The sequence below is a fragment of the Hydractinia symbiolongicarpus genome, chromosome 9, assembly GCF_029227915.1.
Source record: "Hydractinia symbiolongicarpus strain clone_291-10 chromosome 9, HSymV2.1, whole genome shotgun sequence".
In the NCBI taxonomy this organism is placed as follows: Eukaryota; Metazoa; Cnidaria; class Hydrozoa; order Anthoathecata; family Hydractiniidae; genus Hydractinia; species Hydractinia symbiolongicarpus.
The window spans coordinates 11,566,304-11,583,944 of NC_079883.1; the positions used below are offsets into that span (position 1 = coordinate 11,566,304).

The following is a 17,641-nucleotide window of genomic DNA, read 5'->3' on the forward strand; positions in this document are numbered from 1 at the left end:
GTGATTGCGATATAAGTCCTCGGAAGGCGGCGGAATTTTATTTTATTTGCCATTCCGTCAGGGTTATTGGATGATCGGCAATAGATCGAGTTTGTATGCATTTGAAAGCTCTTTTTTCTCGTACTATCACCTGAAAATGTCGTAGGAAAATGTCATAGGAAACACTTTCAACAACCGCCACGTTCCTTAATTGTTATAACAAGAAATATATCACAGCACCATTGAAATGAAAAGGCAACAAATGAAAATGAAAAGCCTACGACACCGGGAGTTCCCAGGCGGTCCCCCATCCAAGTACTATCCCGGCCCGACGATGCTTAACTTCCGTGATCAGACGAGAACGGGTGTGTTCATCGTGGTATGGCCGTAGACATTAGTAGGGGCAAATACGTGCAATTTATTTTGACGTTGTGATCAAATTTTTTTATTTAATTTCTTTGAGTTACTTAGGACAAGGCGTATGCATGGATTATCTATTAGACTTTAAGGTTATAGTTTTGTGAAAAAAACAATGTTTTTTTAAAGATGTGTGGCTATAAAAATAGCCGTTGTTTTCTGAGTGTAGCGGTTTACTTCTTCTGTCCTTTGTCGTTCTTCTTTGGGAGTAAGACAGCTTGAATGTTTGGCAAAACACCACCAGCTGCAATGGTTACACCGCTCAAAAGTTTGTTTAATTCTTCATCATTACGAACAGCCAATTGTAAATGTCTTGGAATAATCCTAGCTTTTTTGTTGTCTCTTGCTGCGTTACCAGCCAACTCCAATATCTCAGCAGATAAATATTCCAAGACGGCTGCTAAGTAAACTGGTGCTCCAGATCCAATTCGGTTAGCATAGTGCCCTCTACGAAGGAATCTATGCACTCTACCGACTGGAAATTGAAGTCCAGCTCTTGAGGATCTTGTCTTGGCTTTAGCCTTAGCTTTTCCACCTTTTCCACGTCCAGACATAACTGCGATTTGATTTGTAAGTTAATACAAAAACGTACGAATATTTAACGTAAGTGTTAACGAAATAAACTTTACTCGTTTTTTCATCATAAAAATAGGATCGAAATCATGTTTTTTTAACCAATCATAATTAAGTATTAAACAAAAGATTTTTTTTTTAACCAATTAAATTGCGTATCGGCGTTTTCGGATCGAATTCGATCCGATTTTTTTATTTATAAACAAAAAGTTTTGACTTGCAGTTTAATGCTTATTTACAAGTTAAGTAGCAAAAATTTTTAACCATGTCTGACGCAGCAGCTAAAGGAGGAAAACAGGCACCTAAAGTAGCCAAGAAAGGTGAAAAAAGAGCCGGCAAAAAAGGAGGAAAGATTGGTGGAACTGGTGAAAAGAAACGCAAGAGAAAGAGAAAGGAAAGTTATGCTATTTACATCTACAATGTTTTGAAACAAGTTCACCCAGATGTCGGAGTTTCAAGCAAAGCTATGAGCATCATGAACTCATTTGTCAACGACATCTTTGAGCGCATTGCTTCCGAAGCTTCGCGTTTGGCTCTTCAAAACAAAAAGTCGACCATCTCTTCTCGTGAAATTCAAACCGCAGTACGTCTTCTCTTGCCTGGAGAACTTGCAAAACACGCAGTCAGTGAAGGAACAAAAGCCGTCACAAAATACACAAGCAGCAAGTAAACCAACGTCTACCAAACACAAACGGTCTTTTTTAAGACCACACATCTTTAAAAAAACATTTACTTGGCGTCACTACAAGTTAACCGAAGTTAATAAAACTTCTAAATAATGTGCTTAAGAACACTAGCCTACATTTAAAATACTTCCCCATGTGTGTGTGTGGATTAGCTTCACTTTTCATACGTATTATTAGCTGTACTTGCAGAAAAGACAAGTACATTGATCCATGTTATTGCTTACATTTAACTTAACCCAGCTTTTCACGGAAACACTCCCAGGCAAATTAACCCTACAAAGTATTTCTAAATTTTTTTTGTGTCATATATGACATAGTATCGTATAGCAATAAATGTAACTGTGACAAGACTTTACACATTGTGTAATTTGGAAGCGTGCACAAAGTAATGTTTTAAAAGATTTGTGGCTATAAAAATAGCCGTTTTTGTTGAGCAATGACAACGCTTAACCTCCGAATCCGTAAAGAGTTCTTCCTTGACGTTTTAAGGCATAAACAACATCCATAGCGGTAACGGTCTTGCGTTTAGCGTGCTCTGTGTAGGTTACAGCATCACGAATAACATTCTCTAAGAAAACCTTCAGTACACCTCTGGTTTCCTCATAGATAAGGCCAGAGATACGTTTGACACCACCTCGTCGAGCAAGACGTCGAATAGCAGGTTTTGTGATTCCCTGAATGTTATCACGAAGAATTTTTCGGTGACGTTTAGCACCTCCTTTTCCCAATCCTTTACCTCCTTTTCCGCGTCCAGACATATTGATATAGTTGCGTACAGAACGAGTACAAAAACAACGTTTGAGTTAACAGAATTCAGACAGCTTTAAAAAGAGGCCATAAAATTACCTACTGCTCGTGGAAACACCCTAATTAACCAATAGAGTTGCGTCATTACAAAATGTTCCGAACATTTTGTACATTTTTTTAAGTAAAACTGTAGTTTTTTTAAAAATTCGTGGTCTTAATGTTTCAGTAAGGCAATAAATTTGGCATCGTTGGAATTCGCCAAACCTTCTGCTACTTACTAAAAAAAAAAAAAGTCAAAAGCTTTTGTGTATCAGAAGATACAGCCGTTTTCCCGTAGCCAAAAAACACAGATTTTATAAAAATGTTAAAGTAATGAGCGTAATGTCATTATGCAGCCAATCAGAAATTACTTTCTTAGCACCAATCAAATGGTTTGTTTTGAACCTTAGCTGTCAATCAATATGAGAAATAAAACTTTGGCGCGATAGTGCATTTTAGACCGTCTTGTGTATCCGTACTACATCGACTTCTTAAAATATGGCTCGTACAAAGCAAACTGCACGTAAATCTACTGGAGGAAAGGCTCCACGAAAACAACTCGCCACTAAAGCTGCGAGGAAAAGCGCACCAGCTACTGGAGGAGTGAAAAAACCACATCGTTACAGACCTGGTACAGTTGCTCTCAGAGAAATCAGAAGATACCAGAAGTCAACCGAGCTCTTGATCCGCAAGTTGCCTTTCCAGCGTCTTGTGCGAGAAATTGCTCAGGACTTCAAAACAGATCTGCGATTCCAGAGCACAGCCGTTATGGCTCTGCAAGAGGCTTCTGAAGCGTACCTTGTTGGCTTGTTCGAGGATACTAACTTGTGTGCCATTCACGCAAAACGAGTTACAATCATGCCTAAAGACATCCAGTTGGCAAGAAGAATTCGTGGGGAACGTGCCTAAGCATCTTACCAAACAAAAAACGGCTATTTTTATAGCCACACATCCATAAAAAATATTACGGCTAGCTTTTTATATCAAACTTTGTTCTGCTTTCTGTTTAAATTTTATGCTACATAAAAATTTTATGCTACATAAAGTTTGACAATGTTAAAAATATGAAGGGCAAGAAAAGTAAAAGCAAGAAAATAAGAAATTTAAAAACGAAAATACTTAAACTTAGGGAATCTAATCTTAAAATTACTCTTTTTTAACTGTTTAAGTGACTTAAACAAGTTTAACTTTGTACCAAGATAATGTTTTTTTGTAAATGTGTGGCTATAAAAATAGCCGTTTGTTAATGTAATAGCCAGATACACACAAATTATTTTTTTGCGGTCTTCTTTGCTGCCTTTTTGGGAGTCTTTTTGACCTTCTTTGCTGCAGGTTTTTTAGCAACAGGCTTCTTTGTGGGTTTCTTAGCTGCTGGTTTCTTAGCCGAGGCTTTCTTTGTGGCAGGCTTCTTTGCTGCTTTCTTTGGCGTGCTCTTCTTTGCTGGCTTCTTTTTTGGTGTACTTTTCTTTGCAGTAGGCTTCTTTGCCGTTGGCTTTTTTGCTGCGGCCTTTTTCTTAGGTTTTTCTTTTTTTACCTGACCTAGCTTGAATGATCCAGAAGCACCAGTGCCTTTAGTTTGAATCAAATCGCCTGATGTTACTCCTCGTTTAAGAGCCATTTTCAGATGATGATCTGAGTTTTCAGCAACTTTGTAATTTGCATGAATATATTTTGTAATAGCTTGGCGAGATGAACCACCGCGTTCCTTTAGGGTAGCGATAGCAGCCTTGATCATGTCCACATATTTAGGGTGATCAGCTGTCTTCTTTGCAGCAGGTTTCTTCTTGGGTGCGATTTTCTTTGGAGAAGCTGCTTCACTCATTTTTAATGTTTTCTTACAACAATCCAACGATAAACGATGCTTGTTATCACAGTAGAAGTATACTAAACATTACCGTGTAAATGAGATATAATTTAAGACGGTGCGAAGTATGCGGACGTAAAAGTACCACTCCCGGGAATTGATTTGGCGCGAAAACAGAAATGTGTGTTTCTGTACATCGTATAATGTCCGTTTTGGGAGCCGCGACTATGCGAAAGCATGTTAATTTTTATTTGTAGCACGACGCAATAGTCTGAAAGAGAAGCTGCTGGAGTTTGAGGTCTTCAGCATTACATCTACTCTGTTAATTTGGGCTTCTTCCGCGCCCGTGTTAGGATTTTCATAAAGCGTTCTTTGGTTTGCGTTGCGTATGTCGGCCTACATCATCGACACGGCCTGTTTCCGGCTATTAGGAGCAATTCATATATTGGGCACTGCGTTTCGACTTTTTTATTAGACCACAGTAAAAAAATTCACTCACAGAAGTCCCTTTCTTTCATGGCTACAAACACGAAGAATTCTGTCGTAAGTAAAACGAATGCGCAAGCCAAAATAACGATGGGGCGAAGTCATAAGCATCGCCCTGTGGCCCAATGGATAAGGCATCTGACTACGAATCAGGGGATTCCAGGTTCGACTCCTGGCAGGGTCGCACTGTCGCATTTCGGCTGCATGGTCTACTGTGTAACGCGCGCGCACGTTCTGGCGTAATGCGTTGATAAACGGAATGTACGCAGTCATATTGGAAAGTAATATCACGCACTTAGTATCGTCGCCTTTGTTAGCATTCATGTAAGTTACCATCCACTCGCTACAGTCGCTCTCCATCCTACGGCTAAATCAACAGCCGTGATTTTTACTATGTCGCCGTCCATCCGTACGCGGTGACAGTTGTAAGCTTTACAGTAACGTGACATGCTCCACAAGCAGTTACGGTGTGTGGACGATGCCTATCATGGCAACGCTTGTTCTTTATCGCTTCTCGGCCTAATGGCTAAGATCAAGTGTAGTATCTGTTCTTATCAGTTTAATATCTGGTAGGCCATTCTCTGAATGGTCAGTATATTAATCTGATTTTTGGCCTTGGGTCATGGAGGTGGATTCATTCACGCCGTGACCACGGGTTGCCTTGGTGTTGCACTATTACCGATGGCGGCCCACATAAGCAATAAAAGAATAATAGCAGTCCTCTTTCCGACGGCACTCTGCATAGTCTACGGCGGGAAAAAAACGCGTACACTGGGGGAGAATACAGCCTATGCCCCGCGACACGGCAGTTTATAACACACTCAAGCCACAAGCATTAACAAACTTTGAAGGGTACCCTCATGCTACGGTGCAGTTCCAACTCATACTTACCTGACGGGGAAGTAAAGACTGATCAATGAGGGTTTTCTTCCAGAGTGAGGCTCTTGCATTGCACTACGCTTGGGCTGACCTCTGCGATTACTGCAAACGTCAGTAACTCGACCGTACAATTTCTGGTAGTGGGGGCCTGCGTCCGCGCTCGCCCCCTCCTTAAGTCAAAATGAATGAGCTTAGAAAAGTTGCGCGGCCAAATGTCGGTGGTGACTTAAACGCTAAGGTAAAACCTCGCTTGGCTGTTACGAAACGTGATTGCGATATAAGTCCTCGGAAGGCGGCGGAATTTTATTTTATTTGCCATTCCGTCAGGGTTATTGGATGATCGGCAATAGATCGAGTTTGTATGCATTTGAAAGCTCTTTTTTCTCGTACTATCACCTGAAAATGTCGTAGGAAAATGTCATAGGAAACACTTTCAACAACCGCCACGTTCCTTAATTGTTATAACAAGAAATATATCACAGCACCATTGAAATGAAAAGGCAACAAATGAAAATGAAAAGCCTACGACACCGGGAGTTCCCAGGCGGTCCCCCATCCAAGTACTATCCCGGCCCGACGATGCTTAACTTCCGTGATCAGACGAGAACGGGTGTGTTCATCGTGGTATGGCCGTAGACATTAGTAGGGGCAAATACGTGCAATTTATTTTGACGTTGTGATCAAATTTTTTTATTTAATTTCTTTGAGTTACTTAGGACAAGGCGTATGCATGGATTATCTATTAGACTTTAAGGTTATAGTTTTGTGAAAAAAACAATGTTTTTTTAAAGATGTGTGGCTATAAAAATAGCCGTTGTTTTCTGAGTGTAGCGGTTTACTTCTTCTGTCCTTTGTCGTTCTTCTTTGGGAGTAAGACAGCTTGAATGTTTGGCAAAACACCACCAGCTGCAATGGTTACACCGCTCAAAAGTTTGTTTAATTCTTCATCATTACGAACAGCCAATTGTAAATGTCTTGGAATAATCCTAGCTTTTTTGTTGTCTCTTGCTGCGTTACCAGCCAACTCCAATATCTCAGCAGATAAATATTCCAAGACGGCTGCTAAGTAAACTGGTGCTCCAGATCCAATTCGGTTAGCATAGTGCCCTCTACGAAGGAATCTATGCACTCTACCGACTGGAAATTGAAGTCCAGCTCTTGAGGATCTTGTCTTGGCTTTAGCCTTAGCTTTTCCACCTTTTCCACGTCCAGACATAACTGCGATTTGATTTGTAAGTTAATACAAAAACGTACGAATATTTAACGTAAGTGTTAACGAAATAAACTTTACTCGTTTTTTCATCATAAAAATAGGATCGAAATCATGTTTTTTTAACCAATCATAATTAAGTATTAAACAAAAGATTTTTTTTTTAACCAATTAAATTGCGTATCGGCGTTTTCGGATCGAATTCGATCCGATTTTTTTACTTATAAACAAAAAGTTTTGACTTGCAGTTTAATGCTTATTTACAAGTTAAGTAGCAAAAATTTTTAACCATGTCTGACGCAGCAGCTAAAGGAGGAAAACAGGCACCTAAAGTAGCCAAGAAAGGTGAAAAAAGAGCCGGCAAAAAAGGAGGAAAGATTGGTGGAACTGGTGAAAAGAAACGCAAGAGAAAGAGAAAGGAAAGTTATGCTATTTACATCTACAATGTTTTGAAACAAGTTCACCCAGATGTCGGAGTTTCAAGCAAAGCTATGAGCATCATGAACTCATTTGTCAACGACATCTTTGAGCGCATTGCTTCCGAAGCTTCGCGTTTGGCTCTTCAAAACAAAAAGTCGACCATCTCTTCTCGTGAAATTCAAACCGCAGTACGTCTTCTCTTGCCTGGAGAACTTGCAAAACACGCAGTCAGTGAAGGAACAAAAGCCGTCACAAAATACACAAGCAGCAAGTAAACCAACGTCTACCAAACACAAACGGTCTTTTTTAAGACCACACATCTTTAAAAAAACATTTACTTGGCGTCACTACAAGTTAACCGAAGTTAATAAAACTTCTAAATAATGTGCTTAAGAACACTAGCCTACATTTAAAATACTTCCCCATGTGTGTGTGTGGATTAGCTTCACTTTTCATACGTATTATTAGCTGTACTTGCAGAAAAGACAAGTACATTGATCCATGTTATTGCTTACATTTAACTTAACCCAGCTTTTCACGGAAACACTCCCAGGCAAATTAACCCTACAAAGTATTTCTAAATTTTTTTTGTGTCATATATGACATAGTATCGTATAGCAATAAATGTAACTGTGACAAGACTTTACACATTGTGTAATTTGGAAGCGTGCACAAAGTAATGTTTTAAAAGATTTGTGGCTATAAAAATAGCCGTTTTTGTTGAGCAATGACAACGCTTAACCTCCGAATCCGTAAAGAGTTCTTCCTTGACGTTTTAAGGCATAAACAACATCCATAGCGGTAACGGTCTTGCGTTTAGCGTGCTCTGTGTAGGTTACAGCATCACGAATAACATTCTCTAAGAAAACCTTCAGTACACCTCTGGTTTCCTCATAGATAAGGCCAGAGATACGTTTGACACCACCTCGTCGAGCAAGACGTCGAATAGCAGGTTTTGTGATTCCCTGAATGTTATCACGAAGAATTTTTCGGTGACGTTTAGCACCTCCTTTTCCCAATCCTTTACCTCCTTTTCCGCGTCCAGACATATTGATATAGTTGCGTACAGAACGAGTACAAAAACAACGTTTGAGTTAACAGAATTCAGACAGCTTTAAAAAGAGGCCATAAAATTACCTACTGCTCGTGGAAACACCCTAATTAACCAATAGAGTTGCGTCATTACAAAATGTTCCGAACATTTTGTACATTTTTTTAAGTAAAACTGTAGTTTTTTTAAAAATTCGTGGTCTTAATGTTTCAGTAAGGCAATAAATTTGGCATCGTTGGAATTCGCCAAACCTTCTGCTACTTACTAAAAAAAAAAAAAGTCAAAAGCTTTTGTGTATCAGAAGATACAGCCGTTTTCCCGTAGCCAAAAAACACAGATTTTATAAAAATGTTAAAGTAATGAGCGTAATGTCATTATGCAGCCAATCAGAAATTACTTTCTTAGCACCAATCAAATGGTTTGTTTTGAACCTTAGCTGTCAATCAATATGAGAAATAAAACTTTGGCGCGATAGTGCATTTTAGACCGTCTTGTGTATCCGTACTACATCGACTTCTTAAAATATGGCTCGTACAAAGCAAACTGCACGTAAATCTACTGGAGGAAAGGCTCCACGAAAACAACTCGCCACTAAAGCTGCGAGGAAAAGCGCACCAGCTACTGGAGGAGTGAAAAAACCACATCGTTACAGACCTGGTACAGTTGCTCTCAGAGAAATCAGAAGATACCAGAAGTCAACCGAGCTCTTGATCCGCAAGTTGCCTTTCCAGCGTCTTGTGCGAGAAATTGCTCAGGACTTCAAAACAGATCTGCGATTCCAGAGCACAGCCGTTATGGCTCTGCAAGAGGCTTCTGAAGCGTACCTTGTTGGCTTGTTCGAGGATACTAACTTGTGTGCCATTCACGCAAAACGAGTTACAATCATGCCTAAAGACATCCAGTTGGCAAGAAGAATTCGTGGGGAACGTGCCTAAGCATCTTACCAAACAAAAAACGGCTATTTTTATAGCCACACATCCATAAAAAATATTACGGCTAGCTTTTTATATCAAACTTTGTTCTGCTTTCTGTTTAAATTTTATGCTACATAAAAATTTTATGCTACATAAAGTTTGACAATGTTAAAAATATGAAGGGCAAGAAAAGTAAAAGCAAGAAAATAAGAAATTTAAAAACGAAAATACTTAAACTTAGGGAATCTAATCTTAAAATTACTCTTTTTTAACTGTTTAAGTGACTTAAACAAGTTTAACTTTGTACCAAGATAATGTTTTTTTGTAAATGTGTGGCTATAAAAATAGCCGTTTGTTAATGTAATAGCCAGATACACACAAATTATTTTTTTGCGGTCTTCTTTGCTGCCTTTTTGGGAGTCTTTTTGACCTTCTTTGCTGCAGGTTTTTTAGCAACAGGCTTCTTTGTGGGTTTCTTAGCTGCTGGTTTCTTAGCCGAGGCTTTCTTTGTGGCAGGCTTCTTTGCTGCTTTCTTTGGCGTGCTCTTCTTTGCTGGCTTCTTTTTTGGTGTACTTTTCTTTGCAGTAGGCTTCTTTGCCGTTGGCTTTTTTGCTGCGGCCTTTTTCTTAGGTTTTTCTTTTTTTACCTGACCTAGCTTGAATGATCCAGAAGCACCAGTGCCTTTAGTTTGAATCAAATCGCCTGATGTTACTCCTCGTTTAAGAGCCATTTTCAGATGATGATCTGAGTTTTCAGCAACTTTGTAATTTGCATGAATATATTTTGTAATAGCTTGGCGAGATGAACCACCGCGTTCCTTTAGGGTAGCGATAGCAGCCTTGATCATGTCCACATATTTAGGGTGATCAGCTGTCTTCTTTGCAGCAGGTTTCTTCTTGGGTGCGATTTTCTTTGGAGAAGCTGCTTCACTCATTTTTAATGTTTTCTTACAACAATCCAACGATAAACGATGCTTGTTATCACAGTAGAAGTATACTAAACATTACCGTGTAAATGAGATATAATTTAAGACGGTGCGAAGTATGCGGACGTAAAAGTACCACTCCCGGGAATTGATTTGGCGCGAAAACAGAAATGTGTGTTTCTGTACATCGTATAATGTCCGTTTTGGGAGCCGCGACTATGCGAAAGCATGTTAATTTTTATTTGTAGCACGACGCAATAGTCTGAAAGAGAAGCTGCTGGAGTTTGAGGTCTTCAGCATTACATCTACTCTGTTAATTTGGGCTTCTTCCGCGCCCGTGTTAGGATTTTCATAAAGCGTTCTTTGGTTTGCGTTGCGTATGTCGGCCTACATCATCGACACGGCCTGTTTCCGGCTATTAGGAGCAATTCATATATTGGGCACTGCGTTTCGACTTTTTTATTAGACCACAGTAAAAAAATTCACTCACAGAAGTCCCTTTCTTTCATGGCTACAAACACGAAGAATTCTGTCGTAAGTAAAACGAATGCGCAAGCCAAAATAACGATGGGGCGAAGTCATAAGCATCGCCCTGTGGCCCAATGGATAAGGCATCTGACTACGAATCAGGGGATTCCAGGTTCGACTCCTGGCAGGGTCGCACTGTCGCATTTCGGCTGCATGGTCTACTGTGTAACGCGCGCGCACGTTCTGGCGTAATGCGTTGATAAACGGAATGTACGCAGTCATATTGGAAAGTAATATCACGCACTTAGTATCGTCGCCTTTGTTAGCATTCATGTAAGTTACCATCCACTCGCTACAGTCGCTCTCCATCCTACGGCTAAATCAACAGCCGTGATTTTTACTATGTCGCCGTCCATCCGTACGCGGTGACAGTTGTAAGCTTTACAGTAACGTGACATGCTCCACAAGCAGTTACGGTGTGTGGACGATGCCTATCATGGCAACGCTTGTTCTTTATCGCTTCTCGGCCTAATGGCTAAGATCAAGTGTAGTATCTGTTCTTATCAGTTTAATATCTGGTAGGCCATTCTCTGAATGGTCAGTATATTAATCTGATTTTTGGCCTTGGGTCATGGAGGTGGATTCATTCACGCCGTGACCACGGGTTGCCTTGGTGTTGCACTATTACCGATGGCGGCCCACATAAGCAATAAAAGAATAATAGCAGTCCTCTTTCCGACGGCACTCTGCATAGTCTACGGCGGGAACAAAACGCGTACACTGGGGGAGAATACAGCCTATGCCCCGCGACACGGCAGTTTATAACACACTCAAGCCACAAGCATTAACAAACTTTGAAGGGTACCCTCATGCTACGGTGCAGTTCCAACTCATACTTACCTGACGGGGAAGTAAAGACTGATCAATGAGGGTTTTCTTCCAGAGTGAGGCTCTTGCATTGCACTACGCTTGGGCTGACCTCTGCGATTACTGCAAACGTCAGTAACTCGACCGTACAATTTCTGGTAGTGGGGGCCTGCGTCCGCGCTCGCCCCCTCCTTAAGTCAAAATGAATGAGCTTAGAAAAGTTGCGCGGCCAAATGTCGGTGGTGACTTAAACGCTAAGGTAAAACCTCGCTTGGCTGTTACGAAACGTGATTGCGATATAAGTCCTCGGAAGGCGGCGGAATTTTATTTTATTTGCCATTCCGTCAGGGTTATTGGATGATCGGCAATAGATCGAGTTTGTATGCATTTGAAAGCTCTTTTTTCTCGTACTATCACCTGAAAATGTCGTAGGAAAATGTCATAGGAAACACTTTCAACAACCGCCACGTTCCTTAATTGTTATAACAAGAAATATATCACAGCACCATTGAAATGAAAAGGCAACAAATGAAAATGAAAAGCCTACGACACCGGGAGTTCCCAGGCGGTCCCCCATCCAAGTACTATCCCGGCCCGACGATGCTTAACTTCCGTGATCAGACGAGAACGGGTGTGTTCATCGTGGTATGGCCGTAGACATTAGTAGGGGCAAATACGTGCAATTTATTTTGACGTTGTGATCAAATTTTTTTATTTAATTTCTTTGAGTTACTTAGGACAAGGCGTATGCATGGATTATCTATTAGACTTTAAGGTTATAGTTTTGTGAAAAAAACAATGTTTTTTTAAAGATGTGTGGCTATAAAAATAGCCGTTGTTTTCTGAGTGTAGCGGTTTACTTCTTCTGTCCTTTGTCGTTCTTCTTTGGGAGTAAGACAGCTTGAATGTTTGGCAAAACACCACCAGCTGCAATGGTTACACCGCTCAAAAGTTTGTTTAATTCTTCATCATTACGAACAGCCAATTGTAAATGTCTTGGAATAATCCTAGCTTTTTTGTTGTCTCTTGCTGCGTTACCAGCCAACTCCAATATCTCAGCAGATAAATATTCCAAGACGGCTGCTAAGTAAACTGGTGCTCCAGATCCAATTCGGTTAGCATAGTGCCCTCTACGAAGGAATCTATGCACTCTACCGACTGGAAATTGAAGTCCAGCTCTTGAGGATCTTGTCTTGGCTTTAGCCTTAGCTTTTCCACCTTTTCCACGTCCAGACATAACTGCGATTTGATTTGTAAGTTAATACAAAAACGTACGAATATTTAACGTAAGTGTTAACGAAATAAACTTTACTCGTTTTTTCATCATAAAAATAGGATCGAAATCATGTTTTTTTAACCAATCATAATTAAGTATTAAACAAAAGATTTTTTTTTTAACCAATTAAATTGCGTATCGGCGTTTTCGGATCGAATTCGATCCGATTTTTTTACTTATAAACAAAAAGTTTTGACTTGCAGTTTAATGCTTATTTACAAGTTAAGTAGCAAAAATTTTTAACCATGTCTGACGCAGCAGCTAAAGGAGGAAAACAGGCACCTAAAGTAGCCAAGAAAGGTGAAAAAAGAGCCGGCAAAAAAGGAGGAAAGATTGGTGGAACTGGTGAAAAGAAACGCAAGAGAAAGAGAAAGGAAAGTTATGCTATTTACATCTACAATGTTTTGAAACAAGTTCACCCAGATGTCGGAGTTTCAAGCAAAGCTATGAGCATCATGAATCATGAACTCATTTGTCAACGACATCTTTGAGCGCATTGCTTCCGAAGCTTCGCGTTTGGCTCTTCAAAACAAAAAGTCGACCATCTCTTCTCGTGAAATTCAAACCGCAGTACGTCTTCTCTTGCCTGGAGAACTTGCAAAACACGCAGTCAGTGAAGGAACAAAAGCCGTCACAAAATACACAAGCAGCAAGTAAACCAACGTCTACCAAACACAAACGGTCTTTTTTAAGACCACACATCTTTAAAAAAACATTTACTTGGCGTCACTACAAGTTAACCGAAGTTAATAAAACTTCTAAATAATGTGCTTAAGAACACTAGCCTACATTTAAAATACTTCCCCATGTGTGTGTGTGGATTAGCTTCACTTTTCATACGTATTATTAGCTGTACTTGCAGAAAAGACAAGTACATTGATCCATGTTATTGCTTACATTTAACTTAACCCAGCTTTTCACGGAAACACTCCCAGGCAAATTAACCCTACAAAGTATTTCTAAATTTTTTTTGTGTCATATATGACATAGTATCGTATAGCAATAAATGTAACTGTGACAAGACTTTACACATTGTGTAATTTGGAAGCGTGCACAAAGTAATGTTTTAAAAGATTTGTGGCTATAAAAATAGCCGTTTTTGTTGAGCAATGACAACGCTTAACCTCCGAATCCGTAAAGAGTTCTTCCTTGACGTTTTAAGGCATAAACAACATCCATAGCGGTAACGGTCTTGCGTTTAGCGTGCTCTGTGTAGGTTACAGCATCACGAATAACATTCTCTAAGAAAACCTTCAGTACACCTCTGGTTTCCTCATAGATAAGGCCAGAGATACGTTTGACACCACCTCGTCGAGCAAGACGTCGAATAGCAGGTTTTGTGATTCCCTGAATGTTATCACGAAGAATTTTTCGGTGACGTTTAGCACCTCCTTTTCCCAATCCTTTACCTCCTTTTCCGCGTCCAGACATATTGATATAGTTGCGTACAGAACGAGTACAAAAACAACGTTTGAGTTAACAGAATTCAGACAGCTTTAAAAAGAGGCCATAAAATTACCTACTGCTCGTGGAAACACCCTAATTAACCAATAGAGTTGCGTCATTACAAAATGTTCCGAACATTTTGTACATTTTTTTAAGTAAAACTGTAGTTTTTTTAAAAATTCGTGGTCTTAATGTTTCAGTAAGGCAATAAATTTGGCATCGTTGGAATTCGCCAAACCTTCTGCTACTTACTAAAAAAAAAAAAAGTCAAAAGCTTTTGTGTATCAGAAGATACAGCCGTTTTCCCGTAGCCAAAAAACACAGATTTTATAAAAATGTTAAAGTAATGAGCGTAATGTCATTATGCAGCCAATCAGAAATTACTTTCTTAGCACCAATCAAATGGTTTGTTTTGAACCTTAGCTGTCAATCAATATGAGAAATAAAACTTTGGCGCGATAGTGCATTTTAGACCGTCTTGTGTATCCGTACTACATCGACTTCTTAAAATATGGCTCGTACAAAGCAAACTGCACGTAAATCTACTGGAGGAAAGGCTCCACGAAAACAACTCGCCACTAAAGCTGCGAGGAAAAGCGCACCAGCTACTGGAGGAGTGAAAAAACCACATCGTTACAGACCTGGTACAGTTGCTCTCAGAGAAATCAGAAGATACCAGAAGTCAACCGAGCTCTTGATCCGCAAGTTGCCTTTCCAGCGTCTTGTGCGAGAAATTGCTCAGGACTTCAAAACAGATCTGCGATTCCAGAGCACAGCCGTTATGGCTCTGCAAGAGGCTTCTGAAGCGTACCTTGTTGGCTTGTTCGAGGATACTAACTTGTGTGCCATTCACGCAAAACGAGTTACAATCATGCCTAAAGACATCCAGTTGGCAAGAAGAATTCGTGGGGAACGTGCCTAAGCATCTTACCAAACAAAAAACGGCTATTTTTATAGCCACACATCCATAAAAAATATTACGGCTAGCTTTTTATATCAAACTTTGTTCTGCTTTCTGTTTAAATTTTATGCTACATAAAAATTTTATGCTACATAAAGTTTGACAATGTTAAAAATATGAAGGGCAAGAAAAGTAAAAGCAAGAAAATAAGAAATTTAAAAACGAAAATACTTAAACTTAGGGAATCTAATCTTAAAATTACTCTTTTTTAACTGTTTAAGTGACTTAAACAAGTTTAACTTTGTACCAAGATAATGTTTTTTTGTAAATGTGTGGCTATAAAAATAGCCGTTTGTTAATGTAATAGCCAGATACACACAAATTATTTTTTTGCGGTCTTCTTTGCTGCCTTTTTGGGAGTCTTTTTGACCTTCTTTGCTGCAGGTTTTTTAGCAACAGGCTTCTTTGTGGGTTTCTTAGCTGCTGGTTTCTTAGCCGAGGCTTTCTTTGTGGCAGGCTTCTTTGCTGCTTTCTTTGGCGTGCTCTTCTTTGCTGGCTTCTTTTTTGGTGTACTTTTCTTTGCAGTAGGCTTCTTTGCCGTTGGCTTTTTTGCTGCGGCCTTTTTCTTAGGTTTTTCTTTTTTTACCTGACCTAGCTTGAATGATCCAGAAGCACCAGTGCCTTTAGTTTGAATCAAATCGCCTGATGTTACTCCTCGTTTAAGAGCCATTTTCAGATGATGATCTGAGTTTTCAGCAACTTTGTAATTTGCATGAATATATTTTGTAATAGCTTGGCGAGATGAACCACCGCGTTCCTTTAGGGTAGCGATAGCAGCCTTGATCATGTCCACATATTTAGGGTGATCAGCTGTCTTCTTTGCAGCAGGTTTCTTCTTGGGTGCGATTTTCTTTGGAGAAGCTGCTTCACTCATTTTTAATGTTTTCTTACAACAATCCAACGATAAACGATGCTTGTTATCACAGTAGAAGTATACTAAACATTACCGTGTAAATGAGATATAATTTAAGACGGTGCGAAGTATGCGGACGTAAAAGTACCACTCCCGGGAATTGATTTGGCGCGAAAACAGAAATGTGTGTTTCTGTACATCGTATAATGTCCGTTTTGGGAGCCGCGACTATGCGAAAGCATGTTAATTTTTATTTGTAGCACGACGCAATAGTCTGAAAGAGAAGCTGCTGGAGTTTGAGGTCTTCAGCATTACATCTACTCTGTTAATTTGGGCTTCTTCCGCGCCCGTGTTAGGATTTTCATAAAGCGTTCTTTGGTTTGCGTTGCGTATGTCGGCCTACATCATCGACACGGCCTGTTTCCGGCTATTAGGAGCAATTCATATATTGGGCACTGCGTTTCGACTTTTTTATTAGACCACAGTAAAAAAATTCACTCACAGAAGTCCCTTTCTTTCATGGCTACAAACACGAAGAATTCTGTCGTAAGTAAAACGAATGCGCAAGCCAAAATAACGATGGGGCGAAGTCATAAGCATCGCCCTGTGGCCCAATGGATAAGGCATCTGACTACGAATCAGGGGATTCCAGGTTCGACTCCTGGCAGGGTCGCACTGTCGCATTTCGGCTGCATGGTCTACTGTGTAACGCGCGCGCACGTTCTGGCGTAATGCGTTGATAAACGGAATGTACGCAGTCATATTGGAAAGTAATATCACGCACTTAGTATCGTCGCCTTTGTTAGCATTCATGTAAGTTACCATCCACTCGCTACAGTCGCTCTCCATCCTACGGCTAAATCAACAGCCGTGATTTTTACTATGTCGCCGTCCATCCGTACGCGGTGACAGTTGTAAGCTTTACAGTAACGTGACATGCTCCACAAGCAGTTACGGTGTGTGGACGATGCCTATCATGGCAACGCTTGTTCTTTATCGCTTCTCGGCCTAATGGCTAAGATCAAGTGTAGTATCTGTTCTTATCAGTTTAATATCTGGTAGGCCATTCTCTGAATGGTCAGTATATTAATCTGATTTTTGGCCTTGGGTCATGGAGGTGGATTCATTCACGCCGTGACCACGGGTTGCCTTGGTGTTGCACTATTACCGATGGCGGCCCACATAAGCAATAAAAGAATAATAGCAGTCCTCTTTCCGACGGCACTCTGCATAGTCTACGGCGGGAACAAAACGCGTACACTGGGGGAGAATACAGCCTATGCCCCGCGACACGGCAGTTTATAACACACTCAAGCCACAAGCATTAACAAACTTTGAAGGGTACCCTCATGCTACGGTGCAGTTCCAACTCATACTTACCTGACGGGGAAGTAAAGACTGATCAATGAGGGTTTTCTTCCAGAGTGAGGCTCTTGCATTGCACTACGCTTGGGCTGACCTCTGCGATTACTGCAAACGTCAGTAACTCGACCGTACAATTTCTGGTAGTGGGGGCCTGCGTCCGCGCTCGCCCCCTCCTTAAGTCAAAATGAATGAGCTTAGAAAAGTTGCGCGGCCAAATGTCGGTGGTGACTTAAACGCTAAGGTAAAACCTCGCTTGGCTGTTACGAAACGTGATT

At 40.3% G+C, this 17,641-nt stretch overlaps 1 protein-coding gene and 9 non-coding genes across 10 annotated transcripts; 7 read left to right on the forward strand and 3 right to left on the reverse strand.

Annotated features, from left to right (window-relative positions):
- Positions 1 to 253: 253 nt before the first annotated feature.
- Positions 254 to 372, reverse strand: LOC130658358 (5S ribosomal RNA). Its single transcript, XR_008985574.1, has one exon. It is a non-coding gene; the product is annotated as a 5S ribosomal RNA (ribosomal RNA).
- Positions 373 to 5,237: 4,865 nt separating this feature from the next.
- On the forward strand, positions 5,238 to 5,429 carry LOC130661358 (U2 spliceosomal RNA). Its single transcript, XR_008988551.1, has one exon. It is a non-coding gene; the product is annotated as a U2 spliceosomal RNA (small nuclear RNA).
- A 185-nt stretch (positions 5,430 to 5,614) lies between these two features.
- Positions 5,615 to 5,779, forward strand: LOC130660308 (U1 spliceosomal RNA). Its single transcript, XR_008987508.1, has one exon. It is a non-coding gene; the product is annotated as a U1 spliceosomal RNA (small nuclear RNA).
- A 350-nt stretch (positions 5,780 to 6,129) lies between these two features.
- LOC130658359 (5S ribosomal RNA) lies at positions 6,130 to 6,248 on the reverse strand. The gene has a single exon (XR_008985575.1). It is a non-coding gene; the product is annotated as a 5S ribosomal RNA (ribosomal RNA).
- A 4,865-nt stretch (positions 6,249 to 11,113) lies between these two features.
- On the forward strand, positions 11,114 to 11,305 carry LOC130661359 (U2 spliceosomal RNA). The gene has a single exon (XR_008988552.1). It is a non-coding gene; the product is annotated as a U2 spliceosomal RNA (small nuclear RNA).
- A 185-nt stretch (positions 11,306 to 11,490) lies between these two features.
- Positions 11,491 to 11,655, forward strand: LOC130660309 (U1 spliceosomal RNA). Its single transcript, XR_008987509.1, has one exon. It is a non-coding gene; the product is annotated as a U1 spliceosomal RNA (small nuclear RNA).
- A 350-nt stretch (positions 11,656 to 12,005) lies between these two features.
- Positions 12,006 to 12,124, reverse strand: LOC130658360 (5S ribosomal RNA). Its single transcript, XR_008985576.1, has one exon. It is a non-coding gene; the product is annotated as a 5S ribosomal RNA (ribosomal RNA).
- Positions 12,125 to 12,986: 862 nt separating this feature from the next.
- On the forward strand, positions 12,987 to 13,673 carry LOC130657402 (histone H2B, gonadal-like). Its single transcript, XM_057460384.1, is given in 2 exon segments — positions 12,987 to 13,193; positions 13,195 to 13,673. Coding segments are annotated over 2 exon segments (411 nt in total). The 3' UTR covers positions 13,399 to 13,673.
- Positions 13,674 to 16,996: 3,323 nt separating this feature from the next.
- Positions 16,997 to 17,188, forward strand: LOC130661360 (U2 spliceosomal RNA). The gene has a single exon (XR_008988553.1). It is a non-coding gene; the product is annotated as a U2 spliceosomal RNA (small nuclear RNA).
- A 185-nt stretch (positions 17,189 to 17,373) lies between these two features.
- Positions 17,374 to 17,538, forward strand: LOC130660312 (U1 spliceosomal RNA). Its single transcript, XR_008987511.1, has one exon. It is a non-coding gene; the product is annotated as a U1 spliceosomal RNA (small nuclear RNA).
- Positions 17,539 to 17,641: the final 103 nt, after the last annotated feature.